The following is a 22,780-nucleotide window of genomic DNA, read 5'->3' as shown; positions in this document are numbered from 1 at the left end:
AGTGACATAACAGATTCCTAAGAATATGCTTTTAACAACAGAAAATCCATCTAAAATTAAATAAAAGGAACATCTTTGTCTGTGAGAAGGTGAGGTCCCACAAACTCTTCCACAGTTCACTCAGTGGCACGTGTTACTCTCGGCAGCGTGGAATTATAGCACTGGGATGGCTTTTTCCTTGCAAAGCCTGCACAGCAGTAAGTACTGCTCTCAGGAAAGACCCTTTATTTACCAGAACAGAAAGATGCAGTTAAAAGAAAATAAAATCTTTCTCTTGCCAGCAATTTTTTCCCTTCAGGGGGGAAAAAAAAAAACACAAGAAAAAAAGAATGTAACCTCTTGAAACTCTATTAGTATGAGGCCTGACATGCTCTCTAGGATATCCCTACCTTTTGCCAGAAGCTACAAATGTATACTCTAAAGTAAACAATGGAAAGGTTACTGAAGGTTAAGTACATTCACATACTTCAGAGTGAACAGCCAGCCGCCATGCTGGGAAGATAATTTACACAGCACGAACCCACTGTCCCAGTCAGGCCAGGCTGGGGGCCACTGGCTGCAGCAGGGGCCCCCCTGGGTAGGCGTGGGTGCAGGCATGGGGGCTCCTCTGTCTGTCCCCTCCTCCACCTCTCCCGACCCCTTGCCCATCCATCTTCCTGGGGATTCCCTGGCTGGCCTCATGACACGCTCCGTGACATCACCTGCCTGCTAATAATAGCACTTCAGTCAGCCACCCGCCAGCAGAGACGGATGGGTTTGGTTACAGATGCACTCGCTGAATGGCTGTGTCGTGTGTGGTGTTGTCTCGTGTCCCCCCCCCCCGCCACCCCCCTCCCCAAGTCTTGTTTCTCTGCTGCCAAGGAAACGCAGGGAACACACTCTTGGCCTGCTTTCGCTCCCGCTTTCCAACACAGGCGCTCAATTTTCCAGGTCTGCTGTAATGAAATCTCTGCTGACATCAGAGCCAGCTGCTGAGCGTTACTCAGGAGCATCCTCAGCTGTACCACTATGGCCATCCTGTTCATTCAGTATAGGATAAACGCTCACCAGCTGGTTAGAGCTGGACAAAATACAACACCCTCCCCACTGAGACAAGCCCCTCTGCTTTTTTATCAGAATTAACTTCCGCCCTAATACTGCAAATGGGTTTGCCTTCGAAGTGGCTCTGCCTGCACTGAGTTAACTGCACATCTTCAGAGGCTACTGCTTCTCCTTGTACTGGGCTCCTGTTCCCTTTGGCTGCCAAGGAGTAACAGATTATCTAAAGTACATCCACAACTCTACTCTTTTGTGCAGTTAAAATGTTAATGTTGGTATATACTAAAGGAAAAGAAGCAAGAGAAAAAGCTGACTATTAAAGAGAACAGGCTTGTACTCTCTGTAGCATCTATACCTCAGCGGGATTTCATGTACTAAAGCTGATACACACTGGGAAAGCCTTTCTCTGAACAGAAGTGCAGTCCATTCAGTGACACGAGCTCTTTTCTTGCCAACAAAACAAACCTTGAGATCTTTGCTTCCTTCCCCCTCTTCTAGTCTCTATGTCCTGCTGTGTTTTTATTTTAGAAAAATAGTTTCAGTTCTCTTCATAGACAGCTTGCTTGAACGTTATGATAAATTTAAACTTGGACTTTGCCATGTTCATCTGTAGCGTCATGATGCAAAAGGACCCCGTAAAAGTGGTATGTCTGACATTTCTATTCCTTTGTTTCACGTTTACATACTTAAGTAATGATTCTTCATCTCAAAATTCAGCCAATTTATGGTAATCACTCCCGAAGCAACTACTGAGAGCAGTGCTGGAAGGAGAGGGGTAAAGGAGGAGAGAGCAAAGTGAAATACTCTTTCATTTTAGTACAGCTGTTTAGTTTTAGAAACAGATTAATTTCTTCTTCACCCCCCCTTAACAAGTCCAACAGTTTCAGCTCCCCTTACCAGCCTTCTCAGGATTTGACAGGCACATCCAACAACTTTTTATTTTTTGTAGTGGTGCACATTCAGGACACTCTGTGCTCAATTCAGACAGACATACATTTGGACTATAGGCTTCCGTTCCAGTACCAACTGTTTTTCTGCATATTCTAAACTTGCCTTGCAAAGTAACCTAGTTATCTTCTCTATTAAATAATCAGCGTTGGGGTACTTGATAACCCTAGGTGTTAACAAGGTGGAGGAAACATTTAAGTTATTACACAGAGAGATGTACCTTGAAAGATTTTAACTAAATACTTCCCCAAATCCTTACCCTGAATACATGAGGCTCAGAAAGATTTAGGCCTTATCGCTGTTATCTTTTTCTGTACTGACCAACTGCCATCATAAGACATGATCTTGTAAATGCCAGACTGTATCATACGGTTATAAAGGTCTTTGCAACTTTCTAATATCCACGATAGGATACTGGAGCCATGCAGCCTGCAAACTGCCTGCAGAGCTTGCTGGGTCCCTGACTTCCAACTTGCCACTTTTCAGCCAGTGAACTGCACCAACAGAAATTAAGTTATTTAATACCTTCCTGAAACTGCCTTCTAATGTAGGAAACTGCTGTAAACGGTCTACGATTTATATTCTCTCGGCAATAACAGAAAGTGGCCTGCCTAACAGTAGCTGTGAAGGTAGTTCACAAATTTTGTCAAATTGTTTCATTAGTCAGAAAAGCCTAACCACCAGCAAATCAAAAGAATTTCATCCTCTTCCATGGGTAGTTCAGAAGTCAACACCACAGATGAGCACTATGCCTCTTCCTATGTACTTAAAATGCTTCCACTTAAGGATTTTCCTGCCTTGAGTATCAATCGTGACTATCAAATCTTGTGAGTATGAAGTTGAACGAATTTAGAAAGAAAACAGTGTGGGTTTGAACACCACACTGTACATGCAAAAAGAACAGCCAAAATAAAGCCATTCCAGTGCTAATTTTTCAGACAAGAAGATAAAGACAGTGATGCTAATGACTTATCTGACACACAGGATCAGCAACAAAAGAACAAGAGAGTGTGCCTCCAAACTCTGAGGTCTGGCAGAGGGGATACACCATACTCTCAGCTCTCTCCATCTGCCACACATTCAACATGAGCTGCATCAGAGCAACCACCTGAGACTCACTCATCAGCCCAGCATCTGCCGTCCTGACTCCAACTGAAGCTTTTCTGACCAACAGTTGTGTTGAAAACGTAGCTTCAGTGTCATAGCAAGGAAAGTGCAACTACCAGAATCTGATCTTTACACAAATGGATGCTCGTTTTAGTACTGGCTGCCTCCGGTCCTGCAGCGCAAGCACGTGCATGCAGAATGCTGCTCTTTTTGCCGTGCCAATGTAATGCTGCTGGTGCACACGTCTTTGTGTGAGTGTTAGAGTGAGCAATGCCAAACTAGACACGTGACTGCGGATGGCCCTTCAGAGTTAAATCTGACCTGACTCAGGAGCTAGCTCCAAGTTTGAAAACAGGATGCCAACAACATATTTGTCCTTGTCGTTTGTCCAGCATTAGCAAGACATGCTTCTAAATATACAAACTGCAACCTAGTGGCTTTTGCCTTCGGAAAATGGTTGTGTAAGAGTCTGCAGTTTTTTGGACTTACCAGGAGATGGCGGCTGAATCTTAGGTTGTTTCTTAGTATCGCCAGTGCTGAAGACTTCTGGAGGGGGCTCCTCCCCTCGCTCAATCTTGCACTCGAAGGCAAACAGGTACTGAATGTATTGTTTTTTCAGGGAGCTGGCTGCGCTGCTCGAAGTGCCAACGTTCAAGGTGGTTGCCAGCTCACGCCACTTCTTGTTTTTATTAACCTAACAAAATAAATGGCAGAACCATTGGTTTGCAGCAAAGTGGTTTGTTTAAATCAGGAGACAAAAAAAAGTTAAAAAAAAAAAAAAGGCAAAAAAAAGCACTTAATGTCTTGGTTTACTTTTTTTATTTTCCTCTTTTAAGTAATGCTCATTACTCCCACATGCAGTAATGCATAGACAGCATTTACAGTTATAAAACCATTAAGGAACCTGCTGATAGCTACATAAAAAGCTTTGCTTGTGGAGACTCTTCTGCACGGCGCATCTTAGAAATGCCTTGCGCTCTTCCAGGGCCTAAGCTCTTCAGTAAGCAATCCATCTCCAAGCAAATTCATGCTCACTCTCCCCATCTCCGACACCCACCCACACCCACCTCATTCTAATTAAAAAGCAGCTTCTAAAAACTAATTTAGAAAGCAATAACAGCATTGTTCTGCAATTTAAGTGTTTGAGCATTGATATGAAAAAAAAAATTTCTCCAAAATAGCCATCAGCTGACAAACAGTTCAGCCTAATATTCCCGGGTCAAGTCCTTTCACTTTGGGGCGTCCTGCAGGGACTAATCAATGATCCTTCAGCTAGATGAGAGGCAGAGTGAAGCCTTAATTAATTAATTAAGGCAGACTTCAAACACACAGGTCTAGTCCAGCAATACTCTGTATTACAATGCCAACTGCACAACTCCACTGCGAGTCTTGCTTGCAGTGCGAGGCTGAGAATATTGAAGGACTCTGCTCATGAGTCCCTCAAACACAGGTGGCCTCTAATAACAGCAAACTTCGTTTGTCATCCTGGATGATGCCACCGGCTCGCTCAGCTGTACCGCTCAGAGCAGACGGTATTTTTGCTGGCTAATACCCGACACCCCAAAGTTCATTCAACCAGTGGTGCAATTGCTAGGTACGATCCAAGGAGGGGAGGCAGCACTGAAATAAATGGGCTTTATGTCCGAGCATCTCAGCTTTGGTTGGGGAAGAATCGAGATTCTTGAGCGCCACGATGACTGCTACTTGCCCTGAGGCCTGAGATTTTAATGACTCCAACTTAACTGGTATAGCTACAAAGGTTATTGTTAGCCATGCTGTTCCTAAGCCTGCGTGTCAATAAAGGAAACGTTTCTTAGCGTTCTCTGTGTTTAATAACACCATAACTGCTGCCAGTCAGCAAAGATCTTCTGAGGATAGCATTAATAGCAAGCAGGCTGGCACGGCTATGCGCAGTGTTTTTATTTCTCTGGTACATCCTGCAAGAACCCAGGAGGTAAAGGAGACAAGATCTTCACAAACTGCCCCTGTTGAGGCTTGAAATCCAAGTTCCACAGCCCTTTGTGCCTACTGACTTACAGCTAAGCAGTGCGTAATGAACACATTGCATAATGCAAACAGAAACATTCATGCCTAAATGCGCAGGATATTGGCATTTAAAAGAAGACTGCCAACAGCTGGTCTGTTCATGTTGGGACCCCATCAATCGCAACTGTTCAGAGAACAGTCACTGCTGCTGCACAGCTCCACTCCCTGCCACTCTTTGGGCAGAATCATGAGATGTGGAGTGCAGCAGTTGGAGCAACAGCTTTTTAGGAGAGCATCACACAGATGCATATAAATAAACCTCAGCAAGCAAAGCTCTTCACCTCTCAGTAGCCCCAAACAGATAAACACGGTGATCATTCATGTGGGTACACCAGTAAAACCAGGAGCCTTTATTTTAAGTGTCAATTTTTACCATTCCTGAAGCACACACATTCGTAACTCAAGCTCTTTCAAAAATCAGTCTAAGTGAGCAGCATCTATTCTTTGGCAATGCATAATGTCTGTCACTGCAAATCAACGCTGTCCCAAAATAAAATACATTTCCATAACAAGCAAACAGGAATGACTCTCGAGAATATCCCTATCTGCCCCTCACCTTGCTTAATTTTTACTGTCAAGAGTCATACTACAGGCACAATCACGCTGTAAGAGGCAGAGCAGCTCCATGATACGATTTACCTGTAATAAAGTTTCTGAGCTAAAAGTAATCAAATCTTTATGATGCTGGGGGGCATGAGCTGATCACTAAAAATGTCAGGATAACATCTCTTACCCACATACAACATTTAACAACTGGCAAGGTGAACTATATTAGGGTTCCCTGCCTTCCTTTAATAACAGGAATAGCTAAAATCTGTGGACTTGAAGGGCCAATGATCGAATTCAGTAGATAAACCCTACGTTGTGAGGTGAACTATTAAAAATAGCATTGAAAATGGTACTAATTGATGTTGGACATTTCTTTCTCGAACTATCCACACAGATTATTAAAATGTGCTCTCTTTCTGAGGATCTAATTTGTTTGCCATATTTTTGAGTTCAGATGATATAATTAGTGTAAAATTATAGATTTCATTATTAAATTCTATCTATTTTATGTTAAATATTGCATATAGATATTTATCTACATCGCTATGTTTAAGACCTCATCTTGCAAAGCATAATTTCCACAGAAATTATGGGTCTCTGCACTTCACAGTAGCTTCTAGCACCTAGCCAGAGTGATTCTCTAGATTCACGGGATGCTTTGTAAAAGCCAGGACAGACAGCTTTGAATACCAAATCTAAGGCTGCAAATACTGAGCGTTTCCTCCTGCTTTCCCTTTTGATAGTGCTGGACAATGAAACACTTAGTTTTGCTCCATGGTGGTCAGTCTTACAGAACACAAGTAATTTCCAAATATTCCTTTACAAAACTCCCAGTTAACTGGTGAGGACACAAACCAAAGCTTTTCTCTCCCATTTGTGACTTCTTTTTATTCTCAGCTCTTCCTGCTTTAATTTTCCTTCATCTTAATTAAGTAATTCAACTTTCCCTTGTAACCATTATGTTTGTAAGGCAACTTGAAAGACCCTGTAAGCATTTTCCAAACACAAGGAAAGCACAGTCCATGCCTAAGAAACAGAGACACTCAGAGATGAAAGGTTTGGGACAAAGAACTGTGTTTCAAGAATGTATTTGCCACTTCTCTGGAGAGATGAACTGATTTGTCCTAGAGGTGGTATCCCTATCTGGGAAGGATGGATTTAAAAATCTCCTTTTTCTTTCAGCTCTACCATCTGTTTCTTGCTCGTAACTTTGATCCAATGGTCTCTTCCTCTTTTCTTCTCTTAGTGGCACTACTGGATTCCCCTGAACAGGTACCAATTTCATCTGTCTATAGCAATGGCCAATTTTGATTCAAACTCTAGAGTTTTAGGGCAATTATGCAGGCCAAAATGAACTCCAGAGAAATACTAAAGCACGAAACTCTTATTTTCTTCAACAAGGGTTTCAGGGCCGAAAATGTAATGGTGCAAGCAGCAGGAAATACTCTAGAAAACATGCGTTATCATCTTTTCAAAAGGTTCAGTTTCAAGCACTTCCTCTCACCTGTGCTAAACCTCCGATCTCTTTAACGCAGACGTAGAGCCTGAACAGGTCCAGGGGCTTTTTGCCCACAGCTGGCAGACTGGCCACGGGTGTGCCCCTCTCCTCCATGAATGTGAGGTACCGATCTACCCACAGCTTGCGCTCCGGCTCATTTCCTAGCTCGTAGACTTTAGTGATCTTCTCTCCAGTCGTGGTAGAGGAACTTGACTTCTAAATTGCAAGAAGAAGAAAAAGAGTTGGGGGAAGGGTGGGAGGGGGAGGGAGAAGAAAGTAAGAAACTCACAACATTGAAAAAGAGAAGATGTCAAACAAACTAAAGCTATCACACAACAGTCAGGAATGAAGGCTACTAGTTCAGGCACAAACAGTACATTCTGTCCATATACAGAAAAGTCAGTTTTTTAAATAAAGGGCCCAAACTCCCCATTTTCAAATTTTTTTAACTGATCTGAACTTTGGATCCCAGAAGGCAAGTTTCTGGTGTTGCCCCATGTCATTTTAAGACGAGGTAGCTTTCACACAGTGCTTCTCATCCACTTATCTCAAAGTGCTTTGCAAGTAGTAATTTGGATAAAATTAAAAACAAATTTGTCCCACACAAGTTTACATGATGCTAAAACGAAACTAAATCAACCCTCTCCTCTTTGCCCTCAAAAAGGGGCTGGAAAACCTGAAAGTGTTCCTCCAGAACAAGAACTGCACAGAAGTAGCGTGAATCATGGCAAACTACTACATGGAAGAGTAGTACTCTCTTTAGAGAGTCACAAATGGTTATACTTTACTACCTCTTCACACCACCACTGACGAAAAAGCAAGATGAGCAAGAGTGCCTACAGTACAAGGAGACTGGTGGCAATACTCTTGTGAACTGCTGATTAGCTGCCCAAGCCAATAATGCTTATGAGTAGCTACTACTCTCCTCCCTTGAAAAAGGACAGAAAACAGCCATCTCGCACGTCCTGCCTTGCCAAGAGAATGTGTATTACGACCTGGGGAAAACCTGGGGACAGCAATCAGAGCTGAATCATCACCAGGAAAAGCAAAAGAGGTGGAAAGAGCTGAATTCCTTCTCATGTAGCAGAAATGCAGGAGGGAACCTGTTCTCCTGCTGCTGTTTGGGCTTTACAGCTAATGACAGCTCACGTTATCCTGATGTCCTTTTCTTCTCCATGTGGAGAGGGCAGAAAGCACCGAGGCTGCTGCACAAGCTGTAACTTCCGACCGCATCTTTCCTGTGCAATATAACCCTGTGAGCTGGGCTCTGCGCCACGTGTGGATGGGCTACACCCTGTCGAGCTGCCTCTGACCCGGCAGCAGAGAGGGGCTGCTGCCACGGCAGGAAGACCCTCCTGCTTGCTGAGGGCCAAGTGATTTGCTCAGCAGTGGAAGACGGGAGTGGCTCAGAATGAGACACAAGAGAAAAAGATTGACATAAAGCATTGGGAAAGGAGCCAAATATATGAAGGGAAACATATCCTTTATGTCTGTATAGTAAAATCCTAAACTTCGCTGTTGATTGCAGTAGACACTTCTTTAAACTCATCTAGTCAATCACTCTCCTTCCTTTGCCTTTTCCTTACTTCGAACAGGAGACAGTACTATTCTGAAGTAAACAGGAATTTATCTCTAGTTGAACATCTCTGAAGAAGACGCTAGCTGTACCGCACAGAAGCTACAGAACCACCCACTTCATCCATGTCCCCACACAGCGCTGCTGAGGACTGGCAATTAACACCACGAAAGATGCAGTGGGGTAGCATCCAACTGCCAATGATTTTAAAAGCACTGCCACCATTCATTCTGCATGTTAGCCTGGAAAATGTGGCAGGCTCTGTATCTCCCTCCAGCCATTAGCTGGAACTTGGCAACACTGGAGGAGAGCCAGGAGAAAAGAGACGTGAAGCCAGTGGGGGTGACCCAGCAGTTCCAGGAGCCATTGCTGTTCTTTCCAGTGAATGGATGTTCATTTTGATTAAATAAATAGCCTCCTGTAAGGTTTTCTGCCTTGCTTCCTGATACTGTAACTTCTTTGCAGTAGTCCTTCCTACAGGCAGATACTATTACCTTTCTTACTTAGAAATGAGGTGCACTCCTGAATTTACTTGAGACAGATTCAGCTGTGTTACCACTCCTGCAGTCAGAGTCAAGGCTGAATTTGTGTTACTAACACTAAGCGGCTGGCAGGAAAGTACTTTTGACATGAATCCTTCAGATTACGCACTGAAAGCACAAACTGATGCTGCAATGGCAACCAGTTTACTCAAAGCATCACTTGCTATGTATCTGGGTGTTTAAGAAAATCAGTTTAACTCTTTTCAACAAGCACGCTTTGTCAAAGATTTTTTTGGGAGGTGTGTGGAAAAAGGGAAGTAGGCAAGTCGTGTTGCTACTGATCTGATTTTGTAGCGAGAACAGATACATGATCCCATAGGCTTGAAAAGCTGAATAAACTGGAGCTACCCGCTACCAACTGCGGTAAGAACAAAGTTACTCTACTGCTATCAGCACTAATTTTAATCTGACACTTGTGATGCCACAGAACTCTAATAAATAAAGGAAGGTGGGAAATTTCAGCTTTTATCCAGTAAATTTTGTATGTGCTTATATTCTAATATATGAGGCAACAGAATAGTTTCTGTTTCACTTTGATGGTAGTTCACGATTAACAATGTTCAGATTTTCCAGTTTTACGTTTTCATTGTTACATGGCAAGATTCTCTTTTTCAAATCAGATTCAGAGCAGAATGGAAACCAGTTAAGAATTTTTCATTCTGTGTTTTTCTACTACACATCTCAAATGATGCTGCTTTTCAGAAGTGTGGCAGCAGGCTCTAAAATGACAGTATAATCTGAAAACTTTTCACAGCTTACAGAAGGTAAGAAGTGTTTCTTACTGTGTGAGCTTTCAGGTTGTCATGCTTTGTAAAATGGGTGCAATTTTCTTCTAAAATGAAATGTTAACTTTAGAAGAATGCACTGGAGGGAAGAATGCTATTCCTCAAGAGGAAAGATCTTTTTTTTCTTCTCTATTTTTATAAATGTAAACATGTGAAAATGACAGATGTGTGCAATCCAGTCTACACACAAACAAACTTCAGCTCCACATGGGCAGGTTCAGTTGGAAACCTAAATTTGCCTATAGCTAAATATTAACCCTGAGAAAATAAGAGTTTATTACAAAACGATGCCATCAGCAGACTGTTAACTAAAATGAGCTGATGCCAGGCAATGCTGGAAAAATACAGATCACGACCTTTTCTTCTGTTAAGTTTGTAGATCATTTTGGTGATAAAAGAACACTAGTGCAAGCCTGCAGCTCACACCTCTACCGATTTGGTTGTATCTTGTCTGCCCTCAGTCCTCACTCTCGCACATTATATGATTGGCCATGTTTAAATAGGTGATTTAAAAAAACCCAGCAAAGTTATGTGGATACCAAAGACAATTCCCACATTAAATCTGTCAAACCCTGTACTTTATTTTCAATACATCTATCACCTATTAAAATTGTATTAAATACAGACCCTTGTATGGTGCATCTGCAGAATCCTTCAGAGCAACACACATTTCTAGTTCTTTTCACATTAAGGCAGTGGGTAGTTGTTTCTGTACATATCTTTAAGCATTTATATTTATAGAACGATCTACCATTTACTTCTCCCACTTCAACAAAGAATTTGCCAAGATTACACTTATTACATAGACCTATTGTACTACAGAACAGAGCGTGCATAGGCAGGCAGCAAAAACTGCCAAAGTCCAATCTCTGGCAAAGGCTTTTCCAGGACACAATCCTCTGTCAAGATTTCCTCCTGAAGGACAGCTAGCACCATGGAGATGTAGTACTATTCAGGTGTATTCACTGTCACGTTTGTGGGTACCCATGGACACTGAAGAGCGTTTTACAGGGTTTTCATAGCCTACTGTTTTATTAATGTTGCAGTGACCCTACAGAGTTCACACTCACGCTTGAAATTTCTCTTTAAAGAATTTTCAAGCCACCTCATCACTGTCAGGGACATGCACTACGTGCAAAATCTGCATAACAGAAGTGTCCTTTTACTGATGTACCCAAAGACCCCTCAAAACATAACATTCAATAACTCCTTCTCCACGTTCTCTCATGCCTCACTTCCATAGAAAACTGCTGAAAGAGAGGATCCACTTAGTAGGATCACAGGAATACTGCAAAGTGAATCACAGACCATTCACCCCTGCTTTTATCCTCTGCTGGAATTGAGAAGTTGTAGCACATGAAGCAGCTTTGGGATTTAATGACCAAATTCAGGCTGTTTTCAAGTGTAACGAAATGCCTGCAATCGATCATTCCAGTCTATGTCAGGCTGCTGTGGAAGTCGATGAAGTTATCCAATACACTGGCCTTCATAGGTAAAAAAGGATCAGCTAATTTACAGCACTTATTCTTCTATCGTTCCAAATATTTATCCGTATCCATGTACCAAGAAACTACCTGAAGCTATAGATGCAGCAACATTTGGAGAGACGGGCATTCAGAAGAAACCGAAAGCACAAACTTTCTCACTTTGCTTTTTCTAGCACTACACTTTGGCATATTTACATGGAAAACCCTCCACAAATGTTCATGATGACTCTAAGATTTGTTACGCAGTTTATGCAATGAGCTCAGGAATGCATTATCATTTAGTAGCCTTGCAGAGGAGGAACTTGATGTGTTAAACAGCTTGTGCAGTAACTTTCTTGCTTTCCTCCAGAAAACTGCCCGAACAAGCAGTACCCAAAACATTACTACAAAGAAAACTAACAGACTTTTTTGGTACCACGCTTTCAGAAATGCTGTTAAGAAAAAGATGAGACTTTGTGGGAACAAGTAACACCGGCTGCCTTCTGAGACTCAAAGTCGTTGCCAAATAAACATCAAAGCATTAAGGTGGTACATTTCATGCCATGCTGCCCCTTTGCTCAGGGGATTCACTAGATGTCTGGATTTTGGATGGGTAGATCTTTTCCCCTCCAATTGGCCTTCCTCTGTTTGCCCTGAGACATACTCTTCAACAGATCTCTTTCTGAAAATTAAATTGTTATGAAAGAATTGTTGCTAATTTAAGTGTACGTTAACATTGGAAAAAACCACCTCTATATTCCTCACAAGAATAGACTTCAGTATTTTTCTACAGAGAAATTAAGATCACTTTTGGTAAAAGGAAAGAAAGGAGGAACAATATCTGTTTTTCTAATTAAAAAAAAAACAAAGCAAAAATGACCAAATGGACATTTGCTCCCCATAGGCCACATCAGCTTATTGTCTGTATTTCCTTTTCTATATATTTACATTTTTTATGTGTATATATATAGATATATACATGATTAAACCAGTTTTTAACTCCACACATCTCTCTCAGGTTTTTCTTTACAACCTGTATGAGAATGACTAAACATTATTACTCTAAAAAATAGCTTTCTAAAAACATACATGCATCTGGTTTTTCATACCCACAATCTGGGTTATTTCAAAATAAGTGAATGAAGCAAATCAGAAACCATTTTGGTTTAGACCATGCCCTGATAACCTAACGATTGTATTTCCAAATCCACAATTCAAAATTAGAAATGTTTCAAAAATACGTGTGGCAGCTTTTTCATGGTGCTGAGTCTGCAAGTTAAACTTTTGATGGATATTACTTTCAATAGGGGAGAAGGTTTCTCATTTTGTTTTGTTTTGTTTTTTTTTTCCTGAACAATCCTTGCAAAGACAAGTGCAGCAACCAGAGCGAAGTCAGTTGTGTGAAGGAGTTTGGGCCCAGGAACAGAAATGGAATTGTCCTTAACAACACAGTTGGCATGCTTGGAAGCTGATGCATTACAGGAAGGACGTTTTCTTCACAACAACTGCTGTATTACCAGACAGCACACTTGCATGATGCACGCAATTTTACTCTTTCTTATTTCAAAGTACTGCTGGGACAAATTTTGCCCTTGGATGAGCGTGCTCAGGCCCCACTGAAGCCAGGCAGTGGAACTTACGGTCATGTGTCCCAGAGCAGAATTTGTACCCAGTGTTATAAAGAAAGAAAACTGTTTAGTGGATAAATAATGAAGAAAAGGAACTTACAAAACAAACAAGCAAGCATTAAAATATAATTAATTACAAAAAAATAAACAAAACCAAAAAAAACCAGAGCCACTTACAGGGCTTGATGGAGTCTTTGGCCAGCCTGGGCTGCTAATGCTATCACTTTCATCTCCATGAAATGAGGAGATGCTAGCAGAGCTTGGGGACATTGGGGAAGGGACTGGCAGGTTGCCTGGGGTTGGGGGCTGAGAAATACCCTGAGAGCTGTAGCTATCCTGTGGTAGAGGAATAAAAAAAAAAAATAATATGACAAAGGCAGGGCAAACTTTATTAAAAACAAAAAAAATACATCCAGTTTAACAGACTGACCAATTTTTATATATAAAATATATATAAACAGAGAGACACATACAGAAAACACACACATATATAAATATATTTATATATATATAAAAGGTATTAAAACAACATTGTTAATTAGTATAATTTGGAAAGTTTGCTGGATGCTTGGCTAAAGTCACTAAGCCACCATGCTTATTTCAAGCTCACATGGAATGCTAAGCATGGGTTTCCCCTTATGAAAGAAAGAAAAAAAAACAAGCCGTTCACCTTATTTTACCAAATAAGGCAGGAAAGCAAAATATTAAAGTATGTTGCTGCTGCTGAGGCGGCCAAAACAGGAAGCTATAACTGAAGGCAGAGAAAAATGGCTGCAAGTACTGAAACCAGGCAAGACCCTCCTTTCCCACCCACCTGGCACAGCCGAATCCCCACGCAACTTTTGGCTTGGGTTGCTTTGCCCCCGCAAGTTAAAATGCCGTAAGAACTAGTAACTTTCAGATCCACACAATGAAGGAGAAAAGAAAAAAAAATAAAAATAAAAGAAACGAAACAAACAAAGAGATTGCACGTGAATGGAAAGGCATGCAGGAAAGAACAGAAGTGGGTAGGCCAAAACCAGAAGATGAAGGACAACACAGCAGACTTCTGCGGGCTGAACCAACGCCACGTGCGGAGGTGGTAAATACCTTTGACTTGCTCTCGGGTTGGGCGGGTCCTTCTTCTTTGCCATCTGCTTTGAGAGGAAGGGGTAGTTTGGACTCACCGGGTGTCATCATATCTGCAAGACCCATAGGTGCTAATCGAAAACAGGAGAAACAGTTAAGCATGACTATGGCTTTGTAGCAAAAATCACACTTCCTGCTGCACAATTGTGGCAACACGTGAAGCAGAGGTTATCCCACCTCTGTCCTGTTTTTCTAGCGTCCGGAAACCTGGAAACCTCTTCAGTTGAAGTGAGGAAATAAAAGAGAACAAACGAGGGGAGAATACAAGCACCGTGCAACAACAACAACAAAAACTTTACGGAGTAAAATTCATTCTTCATGCTGCTGGTGGTCTTCAACTATCTACACACTTGACCATTACATTTTGACAGAACAACAGTCTATTTTAGTTACTACTGTACTTTCCCTTTAGCAACAGACAAATGTAAACGAAAATGATGCGCACTTTGCTTGCAATGGTCAATCTAAGAAAAAGGCTGTATTTCCCAACTACGTCTGTATTAAGATTTGTGTCCAGCAGATAATTCCTGCCCTACCGACTTCAGTATGAATGGGTCAGCCACTGTGAGCCTTAACTACAGAAGCAGAAGCTGTAAACTCCACTCTGTTGGAGAACCAGCACTCAACTTCCCCCCCTCCTGCCAAAATGAGGTGGGACTGTAACGAACGCACAAATGTCTGTCTCTGATAATGGCACGCAGTTGCTTTCCAGGGATGTGCGGAGTTTAAGGGGTTTTTTTTATTTGAAGATGCAAGTGCTAAGTATAGTATTATTGCTGCAGAGCTGCTGGGTTCCTGGATTTCTACAAAGACGCAAGAAGAAACATTCAGATAAATAGACAGAAAATACTGGGCAGAGCAGATGCTAGGAGGTGCCAATGACACTGAATCAATGCAAATAACCAGAGAACAACAGCAAGACACCAGGTGATTCTTTCCCTGCAGAAAACCACGTGCACAGCGTTTGCGAAAGACTGGATTATCTTCCATTCCTCTCCCTTTTTTCTCCCCCTCATGCCCTTCTTTCAAAGAAGGATCTGAGATAAGAAAAACATAGGATAGCATAATCTACAAGGCAATAAAAAAGAAAGAATATATATCCTAAACTTACAAATATTAAGAATCAGCAAAGCATCATTGTTAAAAAAAAAATAAATCTGATCATTACCAGACTAGCGTGCCTCTCTGCAAAACGACAATGCTGGCTTGCGCTAGGCAGCAGGCACGCTGCATAGCAAACCAAAGGTAGGAGGAGGAAAAGAAGCTTTAAAAATACTTCACAGATTGCCCACTACAAAATGATTATTGCACATATTCATGTATTACTATGTTTTAGAAAATAATTAGTTTTAATTACAGCAGTGAGAGCACGAGCAGGACTCTGGCGAATACGCTGGCAAGCTTCGCGGTGCTAATTTGCTAATATCTTTAGCATCACTGCAGGTTGAGACCATGCATCTGCCAAAAAAACCTATCCAGCCATGCGCCATGTGAGTTTACAACTGTACGCTCAATATTCAGCTTTGAACTGCCGTTTTTTCTCATGGGCACATTTTCTTGTTTTTTCAAAGCACATTTGTAGCCCAATCAAGCCCTTAAAATCATCACAACACATAAATCATAATTGAGATTTAAAAAAAAAAAAAAATTACTTGCAATACTTAAGACTTCAAGAATTGGAACAAAAAGCCTTTTTCAAGTGATGCAGCTGCAGAGAAAAATCTATTGGGATCAGCTAAAAATGCTGTTATTTTTATGTATGTGTGTGAAACCTCAACAAACAGCCAAGCAGTATGATACTGGGAAGCCAGCATCCACTAAGCATTTGATTTATATGCATTTTGTCCTTATACTCTGTTTGAGGAGCTGGGGCAGCTTGTGACCATTATGAAGTGAAGGATGGCAGCCTAACACATCTTAGTTTTGAATTCCACAGTTTAAAAAAAAGTTATTGTTCCTTAGAAAATATATATATATTTTTAAAAAATATATGTGCAAAATGGTCAAATGTATGCCACTGTCTGGTTTCTAACTGGAATGCAGAACTGTTATACAAAATCCATTTTAACATTAACACATTTCATGCTGTGAAAGCGCTAAAGAAGAAGTCTTAGTTTTAGTTTCAAAGCAACCAAAGATGACCCTTCCCCTCTAAAGTAATTTTAGAGAGGTCAAACAAAGCAAAGTTAGCAGTCACATTTCTTCACCAGAATTCTGCACGGCTAAATCCTCTGCTGATACCTCACCGTTATCTAGGTTGGCATATTGTATTTCTCTTACAAAGAATATAATGATTGTGCCCGCTCCTGGCAGTCCTGCTTCCATCAGAATTCCTTTATAAAATCTCTTTTCCAGCAAGGTTTAACACCTCATGTAAAGGGCAAATAACTCTAGTTTCTAAACTATCACATATTCTGACCATATGAATCACGTTTAGAAATGTAAAAAAATGGATTCCTTTTGGCTTTTGCATATTTCTTGTTGTCATGGAAATATAACTATCAGGAGTTGGAGACTATTATGAAAAAAAAAAGTTTCCCAAATTCTGTTTCACTTTTTATTCTAAATTATTTCCCTCATCCATAAAAGGATCCATAAAAGGAGAACTGCAAGGATTTTTCCAGCAAATTGCAAGCTGGTCTAGTTTCCCTATAGCTTTTACCTAAGATGTTTCCACCACTACTTCTCTATCCACTGCTGAAATGCTGTTTCATAACTCCTTGCAAACGTACTCTCCAGTGACTGCCAAACAGACATCCCTTCACTTTTTTTTAGCAAAGCAGTACAGTAAGAACATTGGTTTGACCCTTTCTGAGCGTGTTATTGTCACGAAACTGCTAAAATAAGACCTGGTCTCTCTATACAGGTACTAATAATTCTGTGTGTGAAGTGCAGACCAAAGGATAAAACATTTTAGAGAGGAGAATAACAGGGAAATCTTGACTCAAAAAGTGTTGTAATGCACTGTGAATAGGTTTCAAGTACTAGCCTCTGGCTTATTATAAGAATTTAAGAGCTAGAATGATTTCAAAAAGCAAGTATGGGTCAAGGTCCTGAATTAACTATTCCACACTGAATTTAATGTACTCAAAGGCAGATACTGACAGGAGCAAAACTGCAGCAAAGTATTCTTTTTTTTTTTGCTAAAGGCTGCTCTATCAGTCCCAGAAGATGATGAAATACTGTAGAAGCAGCAATACACAAACATTGTTTTTCTCTTTATTGCTAGTGCAATAACAAATCACACGCCTCAAACCAGAATATTACATCCTTTGTAAGACATTCCTTCCTTCCTTCCACCCCTAGCACTTTCTCTCTGAAAAAAGAAAAATAGAAAAAGGAAAAGCAGCGAATTTGTGCCCCATGTGGAGTTGGCCAAAGGATCCCCACTGCTTTTATGCCCATAGGAAAAACAGAAGGGGGACAACAGCATTGCCTAATGTCCTGCCATGAATGACTGTCCCCTTCTGGGGAAAAGCACAGCCCAGGGCACTCGGGCACCTTACCTGAAAGGGAGGAGTGGGCCACCAAGGACCTCAGTGCCACACCTCCTTTCTGCCTGCCAAGTGTCACCTGAGGGATGGCAAGTGCACGTGGTTTGGGATGTGGGTATCGCTAGACCAGGAGCTGGCTTGACTTACGGTCACACAATGACCATTGGATTATGGTCATTGCTTGTTGGGAGTGTATGTGACAGGATACTTCAGCTGTTACCAACTGCTCACACCCCTCAGAAAGTTTAGTTAAACGTGCATTATGTAAGATCTCATACGAAGATATGTGTCAGTGCAAAAAAATAGGGAAAAGTTTTCCATTCCTAATAGTGAGAGGTTTCCATTTTCAGGTTTTCATTTGTAACCAAGCTGGAAAACAGAGAAAACCAATTAAGTTTTCTAAAAATGCTTCACATTCATAAGTATGATGGCTTTCTCTATCAGAGGTTCACCTAAATAAATACAAAGTCAAATATATATAATATATATGAAAAGGCAAATGCTGCATCTATTCTTAATACTATTTTTAAGAGCATCTTTTAAATTCCTTTAGTGCAAAAAACATTTCCTAGAATTTCATGTTTCATGTAAAGTATTACAATGTTAAAAATTCGTTGTGAACAGTAATACCCAGAAAATGGAAGGTTTCATAGGACAGAGGTAGGGAAATTAGGAAAGGATCCTTGTGGCAGTAAGGAGATTAATGCCTTTTTATTGTTTTGTTCACCTCCAGAGGCAGCAGAGACTGAGTGCCAGTTTCTGTGCGGAAACCTGTGAGATCCAAACTCTGTATTACTTATTTTTTTAAAGACAATTTTCACTAGAATTAACAAGGCTCACAGCATGAAATTATTATTTTATTTATGTTGGGTTTTGTAAGTTTCCTTTTATTATACACATTTTTAAAGCCTAAGTTTTAAAAATAGGAGAAAAAAATCTAAAACATATATGGGATGTGTGAACTCATATAACAAAAGGACAGTGGAAGTTATATAATTTTTCTGAATTATTCCATAATTGTGAAGGGATTCTGGCACTTCCTGAAGCTTTTGGTCTTGTTATGGATGGGATACTCTGTCAGAAGGGATACTCTATGAGAAGGATCTGTCTGCTTTGATCTCACAATTTCTGTATTCCTAAACTGCTCTCCATCAGCAGAAGATGGCAATCTGTTTGATCTGCAGTCACTGTGGAAGTACCAGGATGCAGAACTGCAATACAATTTTCCTTTCAATTGTGACATTCATCTAAAAAACTAAAGAATAAAAAGGATCAACTTGTAATAAGAGTTATAAATAATAATAAAAACAGGTGGTAAAACCAGTATTACTCTTAGCTGTACTGAAGCTCCAAAACCATATGCAAACAACTCCAAACAGCATCAGCAATCTTCCTCTGTTTTAGAGAGTAAAACCTAAAAGTGCATTTGATTAAAATGAATATAACCAAAATCTACCTTCCTCCCTCAAAACAGGCAACACAAGTGCACTCTCCAAAACCCAGACAACCAAGAAATCAGCTTCTCCCTGTTGCTTATCACAGTTTTCCACTGGCCTCCCACTGAAACCACAGCTCTTCATGCCCAGTGAGCGTGAGCAAGTTAATGCCCACACTGGACTCCATCAGCAGCTGCTCACTTGCACTTGTTTTTGGCCCTACACATGGACTGAACCCTGTTCTACCCAACAGACTGTGACTTTACACTAGCAGGGGAAAAAGGCTCAAGAGCCAGATAGATGAACTGGTCTTTGCGCCACAGAAAATGCCGTTTTCAAGCCCCTAAGTAGGCATCACCTGCAAACTCTCCACCTCATCAAATGTAGGACCAGAGCTGACTCTGAGGTGCGCCCCCTGCTCAAGACCCAATCATTTTAAGTAAATTTTAAGTATTTACACTTGTCCTAAGCTCAGCCCTTCATTTCTTTGACCCAAGCAGAAGGCTAAGTCAGGGCCCGGGGAAACACAGCATTCCCACTCTGTGTGCCCCCAGCAGTAGAGTGACACCTGATTTTCTCTTTTTGTTCGCCCTGCACCAACCCTGCCTGTGTGCTCTTGGAGGCCGGCTGCGCAAAGCAATACAGTGCAATCTGGATGCACCTCTGCTCACACACAGAGAAAAGGAAGTGCACTGAACTCCTCTAGTTCATCTCATACTTGCTTTCCATTGAGTAATCTTTGAATTAATAAAACTAGAACAAAAGAAAACCTCACAAATGCACTGGCAGAAAAAAACCCTGATAAATGTTTAAATTATTAAAAATCCAATATTTCAGAATGCATAACACAATAAAAAGAGTATGACTACCCCATACAAAAGACTGCTAGGATAAATGGCCTCGCATTGAACAGATTTCCACTGTATGAAATAACGAATGGCTGAATTATCTGAACAAAAAACCCTCTGTGAATCTTCCTTTAAACTGGTTATTCCTTAGGAATACATAAATCTTCTTAGGCAGGGCACTCTGCCATCTGTTTGCTGTTGGTTATTTTTGCAGCTCTGGGGGCCAAAGGAAAAGGGGGAAAAATTACTTCTGCTAATAGCAAAACAGAATTTATAGCACAGTTTCAATGCTCAGAAGTAATTTTATTTCAGCAAGCCAGACAAAACACATAACTACACAAACAAAACATAATATTACCTGGGACAGCTCTGGTGGGGGAAAAGCAAGCTATTATCTAATGGCCTTTTCAATAGCTTTTCCCTCTTCATCCAGACGGTGAAGTGTGCTGTCTGGACTAACCAATGGCTTCCAAGCCAGCACTGGAAAAAAACCTTTTTTTTTTTTGTCCTTTTCTTTCCTTTTATTTTCTTTTAAAAAAATCTTACCGATTAACATCTCCCTTTCTGTTTCTTCTGCCAACCAAAAACGTAATGTAAGATTCTTGAAAAATAACACACTGTTAAGTGTCTCAGGAACTCCTATGTAGAAGAAAGAAACCCTCTGGACATACTAGCCACTAGAATCTCACAGTGGCCATTTTCTGCCCAGGAAGCAGGGACACATAAAATTGACAGGGAGGAAAGACAGGGAAGGAGGCAAAGGATGAAGGAATGAAACAAGTTAAGCAGGGCAGAGAGGAAGATACTTAAACGCAGGCTCTCGGTAAGATACAGTTTAAGTATTTTGGCATCTCTAAAGAAATAAACAAAAGTAGAGGCAGAACCAACTAAGAAACTAAATCAAATTGCCTTAGCACAACCTATCCAGCTTTCAGAAAAACCCCAACGTTTCAAAAAGGGCTAATGCAATCAGTAAAGCAGGCACGGAAACTCCATGTGGAATAAGCGTTTGGGAGGATCCACTTCAGGGTCACTGCAACTCCATCCAAACCCACCTCAATCAAAGAATTGATCTTTACTGAAGTATTATTGTGATGTAAGGTGATTGTTAGGAGTTCAAGCTGATATAAAGCACATTCGCACAGAATTACATTCACTTGTCTTCACAGTCCCACACAAAGCTGCAAATAATTCTAAACTCACAAGTCATGTTACGAAGGATAAATCCAGCAGCTACTTTTTTTTTTTTTTGTAAAACAAAGCTAAGATTAAATTTCATACACTGATATTTAACTAAGTAAATGAAGAAACCTTATATACGGTTATACAAATTTTGGAAACAGTAAATATGGCCTATGTTTTCAGAACAGAGTAATTATCTGAAGGGCTCAACTTACAGCATCTTAAAATCAGAGCAGGTGTGCATCTCTTTTTTTAAACCAGTACCACATTAAATACCTGAAATTGCAATCGTAGGAAGTAAGACACTGAAAAGCAACAGCAGCCTCTTAAAAGATGAGGTTTTTCTCCTTCCCTCTCTTGCAGACACATACACACAAATATACATATACTTGCTACGGAACATCTACGTCAAACGGGGTCCGAGTGTTGCTGGAACTGTTCAAAACACTGTGCTCATCTACGTGCTGTGCAAAAGGACTTAATGAAAAATGTATGAGCTGCTGTACAAAAAAATGTGAATACCTTAGCCTAGTTTCAAATCACTACCCAAACAGGGGTGAATCGAATGAAGCAGGCTATCCCTCTGCCACCAGCCCAGGGCTGCTACCGCGAAGCAGATTTACGGAGGAAGGCCGCTGCTGAGGGGTTACCCATTACCTGTTGAACTGTTCACCATGTTAGGTGCCATGCTGTAAGGAGGAGCCTGCGGGTTCATCAAGCCAGAGCTGTTGTTCATCGACTGAGTGTAGGGGGAGCTGGATCCCATCATACTGCTCTGGTTCATGGCAGGGAAATTGCCTTGCCTAGGAGAAGAAAAAGCACATACAGATGTCTCATTACGTACCTTGTTGCTGAAGATGCTGTGGTTTGTCACAGAGTACTTCTCCTGTTGTTTGCAAATAGCTAAGGAGAAGGCACACCATTAGTTCATTTTACCTACATGGGGAGCTATTAGTCTTGTATCTGAGACAGAATTGGACTGAACACAAATTTCAAGAGATGTATATACAGTGTCTTTATACGTCACAACCAATCCACAGAAAAATACAACTTATATTATTTATCCTGTGAGTAGACAGCAATGTGATCAGGAGTCAAAATCAGAACCTAGGGTTGGCATAAAGGAAATTCAGTGAATCACAATCTTGACCACGTAATAGAAATCTTTGCCTGCCATAGCTTAAAAAAACAGTGAAGCGACCAGAAGAAACATGGGTACCATGGAATCTGTTTCAGTTTTCTGTATCTGGTGTTACCACACACACCTTGTTTCCCATAAAGCCCTTCCAATCCCAGAGAAGAAATCCAATTGCACGGGAGCTTTTATCTTGAGCGAGTTACGACCAAAAGTGGTATTCATGCAACCCTCAATGAAGCCACATACACATAACTTCCTACCTCTCTTCTTCCAGAAACCAGCTTTTTTTTTTTAATAATACAACAGATGTTTCCATTTCCAGTACTGATCTATGGCTCAAAGTCGTTCAGCAAACACCACAGATGTGACTG

General features: G+C 40.9%; 1 protein-coding gene across 6 annotated transcripts in view; it reads right to left on the bottom strand.

Moving 5' to 3' along the window:
- The window catches only part of ARID1B (AT-rich interaction domain 1B), a 330,573-nt gene that overhangs the window by 20,865 nt on the left and 286,928 nt on the right, over window positions 1-22,780 (bottom strand). For all 6 annotated transcript variants that reach the window (XM_086745996.1, XM_086745995.1, XM_086745997.1 and 3 more), the window contains 5 exons: window positions 21,929-22,074; window positions 14,273-14,382; window positions 13,361-13,519; window positions 7,193-7,402; window positions 3,583-3,787 (listed from right to left, as the gene is read on the bottom strand). In XM_086745996.1, the coding sequence (XP_086602122.1) occupies window positions 3,583-3,787; window positions 7,193-7,402; window positions 13,361-13,519; window positions 14,273-14,382; window positions 21,929-22,074 (830 nt within the window). The remainder of the gene's footprint in view (window positions 1-3,582; window positions 3,788-7,192; window positions 7,403-13,360; window positions 13,520-14,272; window positions 14,383-21,928; window positions 22,075-22,780) is intronic.

Source organism: Chlamydotis macqueenii, chromosome 3, assembly GCF_036417535.1.
Source record: "Chlamydotis macqueenii isolate bChlMac1 chromosome 3, bChlMac1.mat, whole genome shotgun sequence".
Classification (NCBI taxonomy): domain Eukaryota; kingdom Metazoa; phylum Chordata; class Aves; order Otidiformes; family Otididae; genus Chlamydotis; species Chlamydotis macqueenii.
This window is presented reverse-complemented; position numbering and strand designations above follow the sequence as displayed.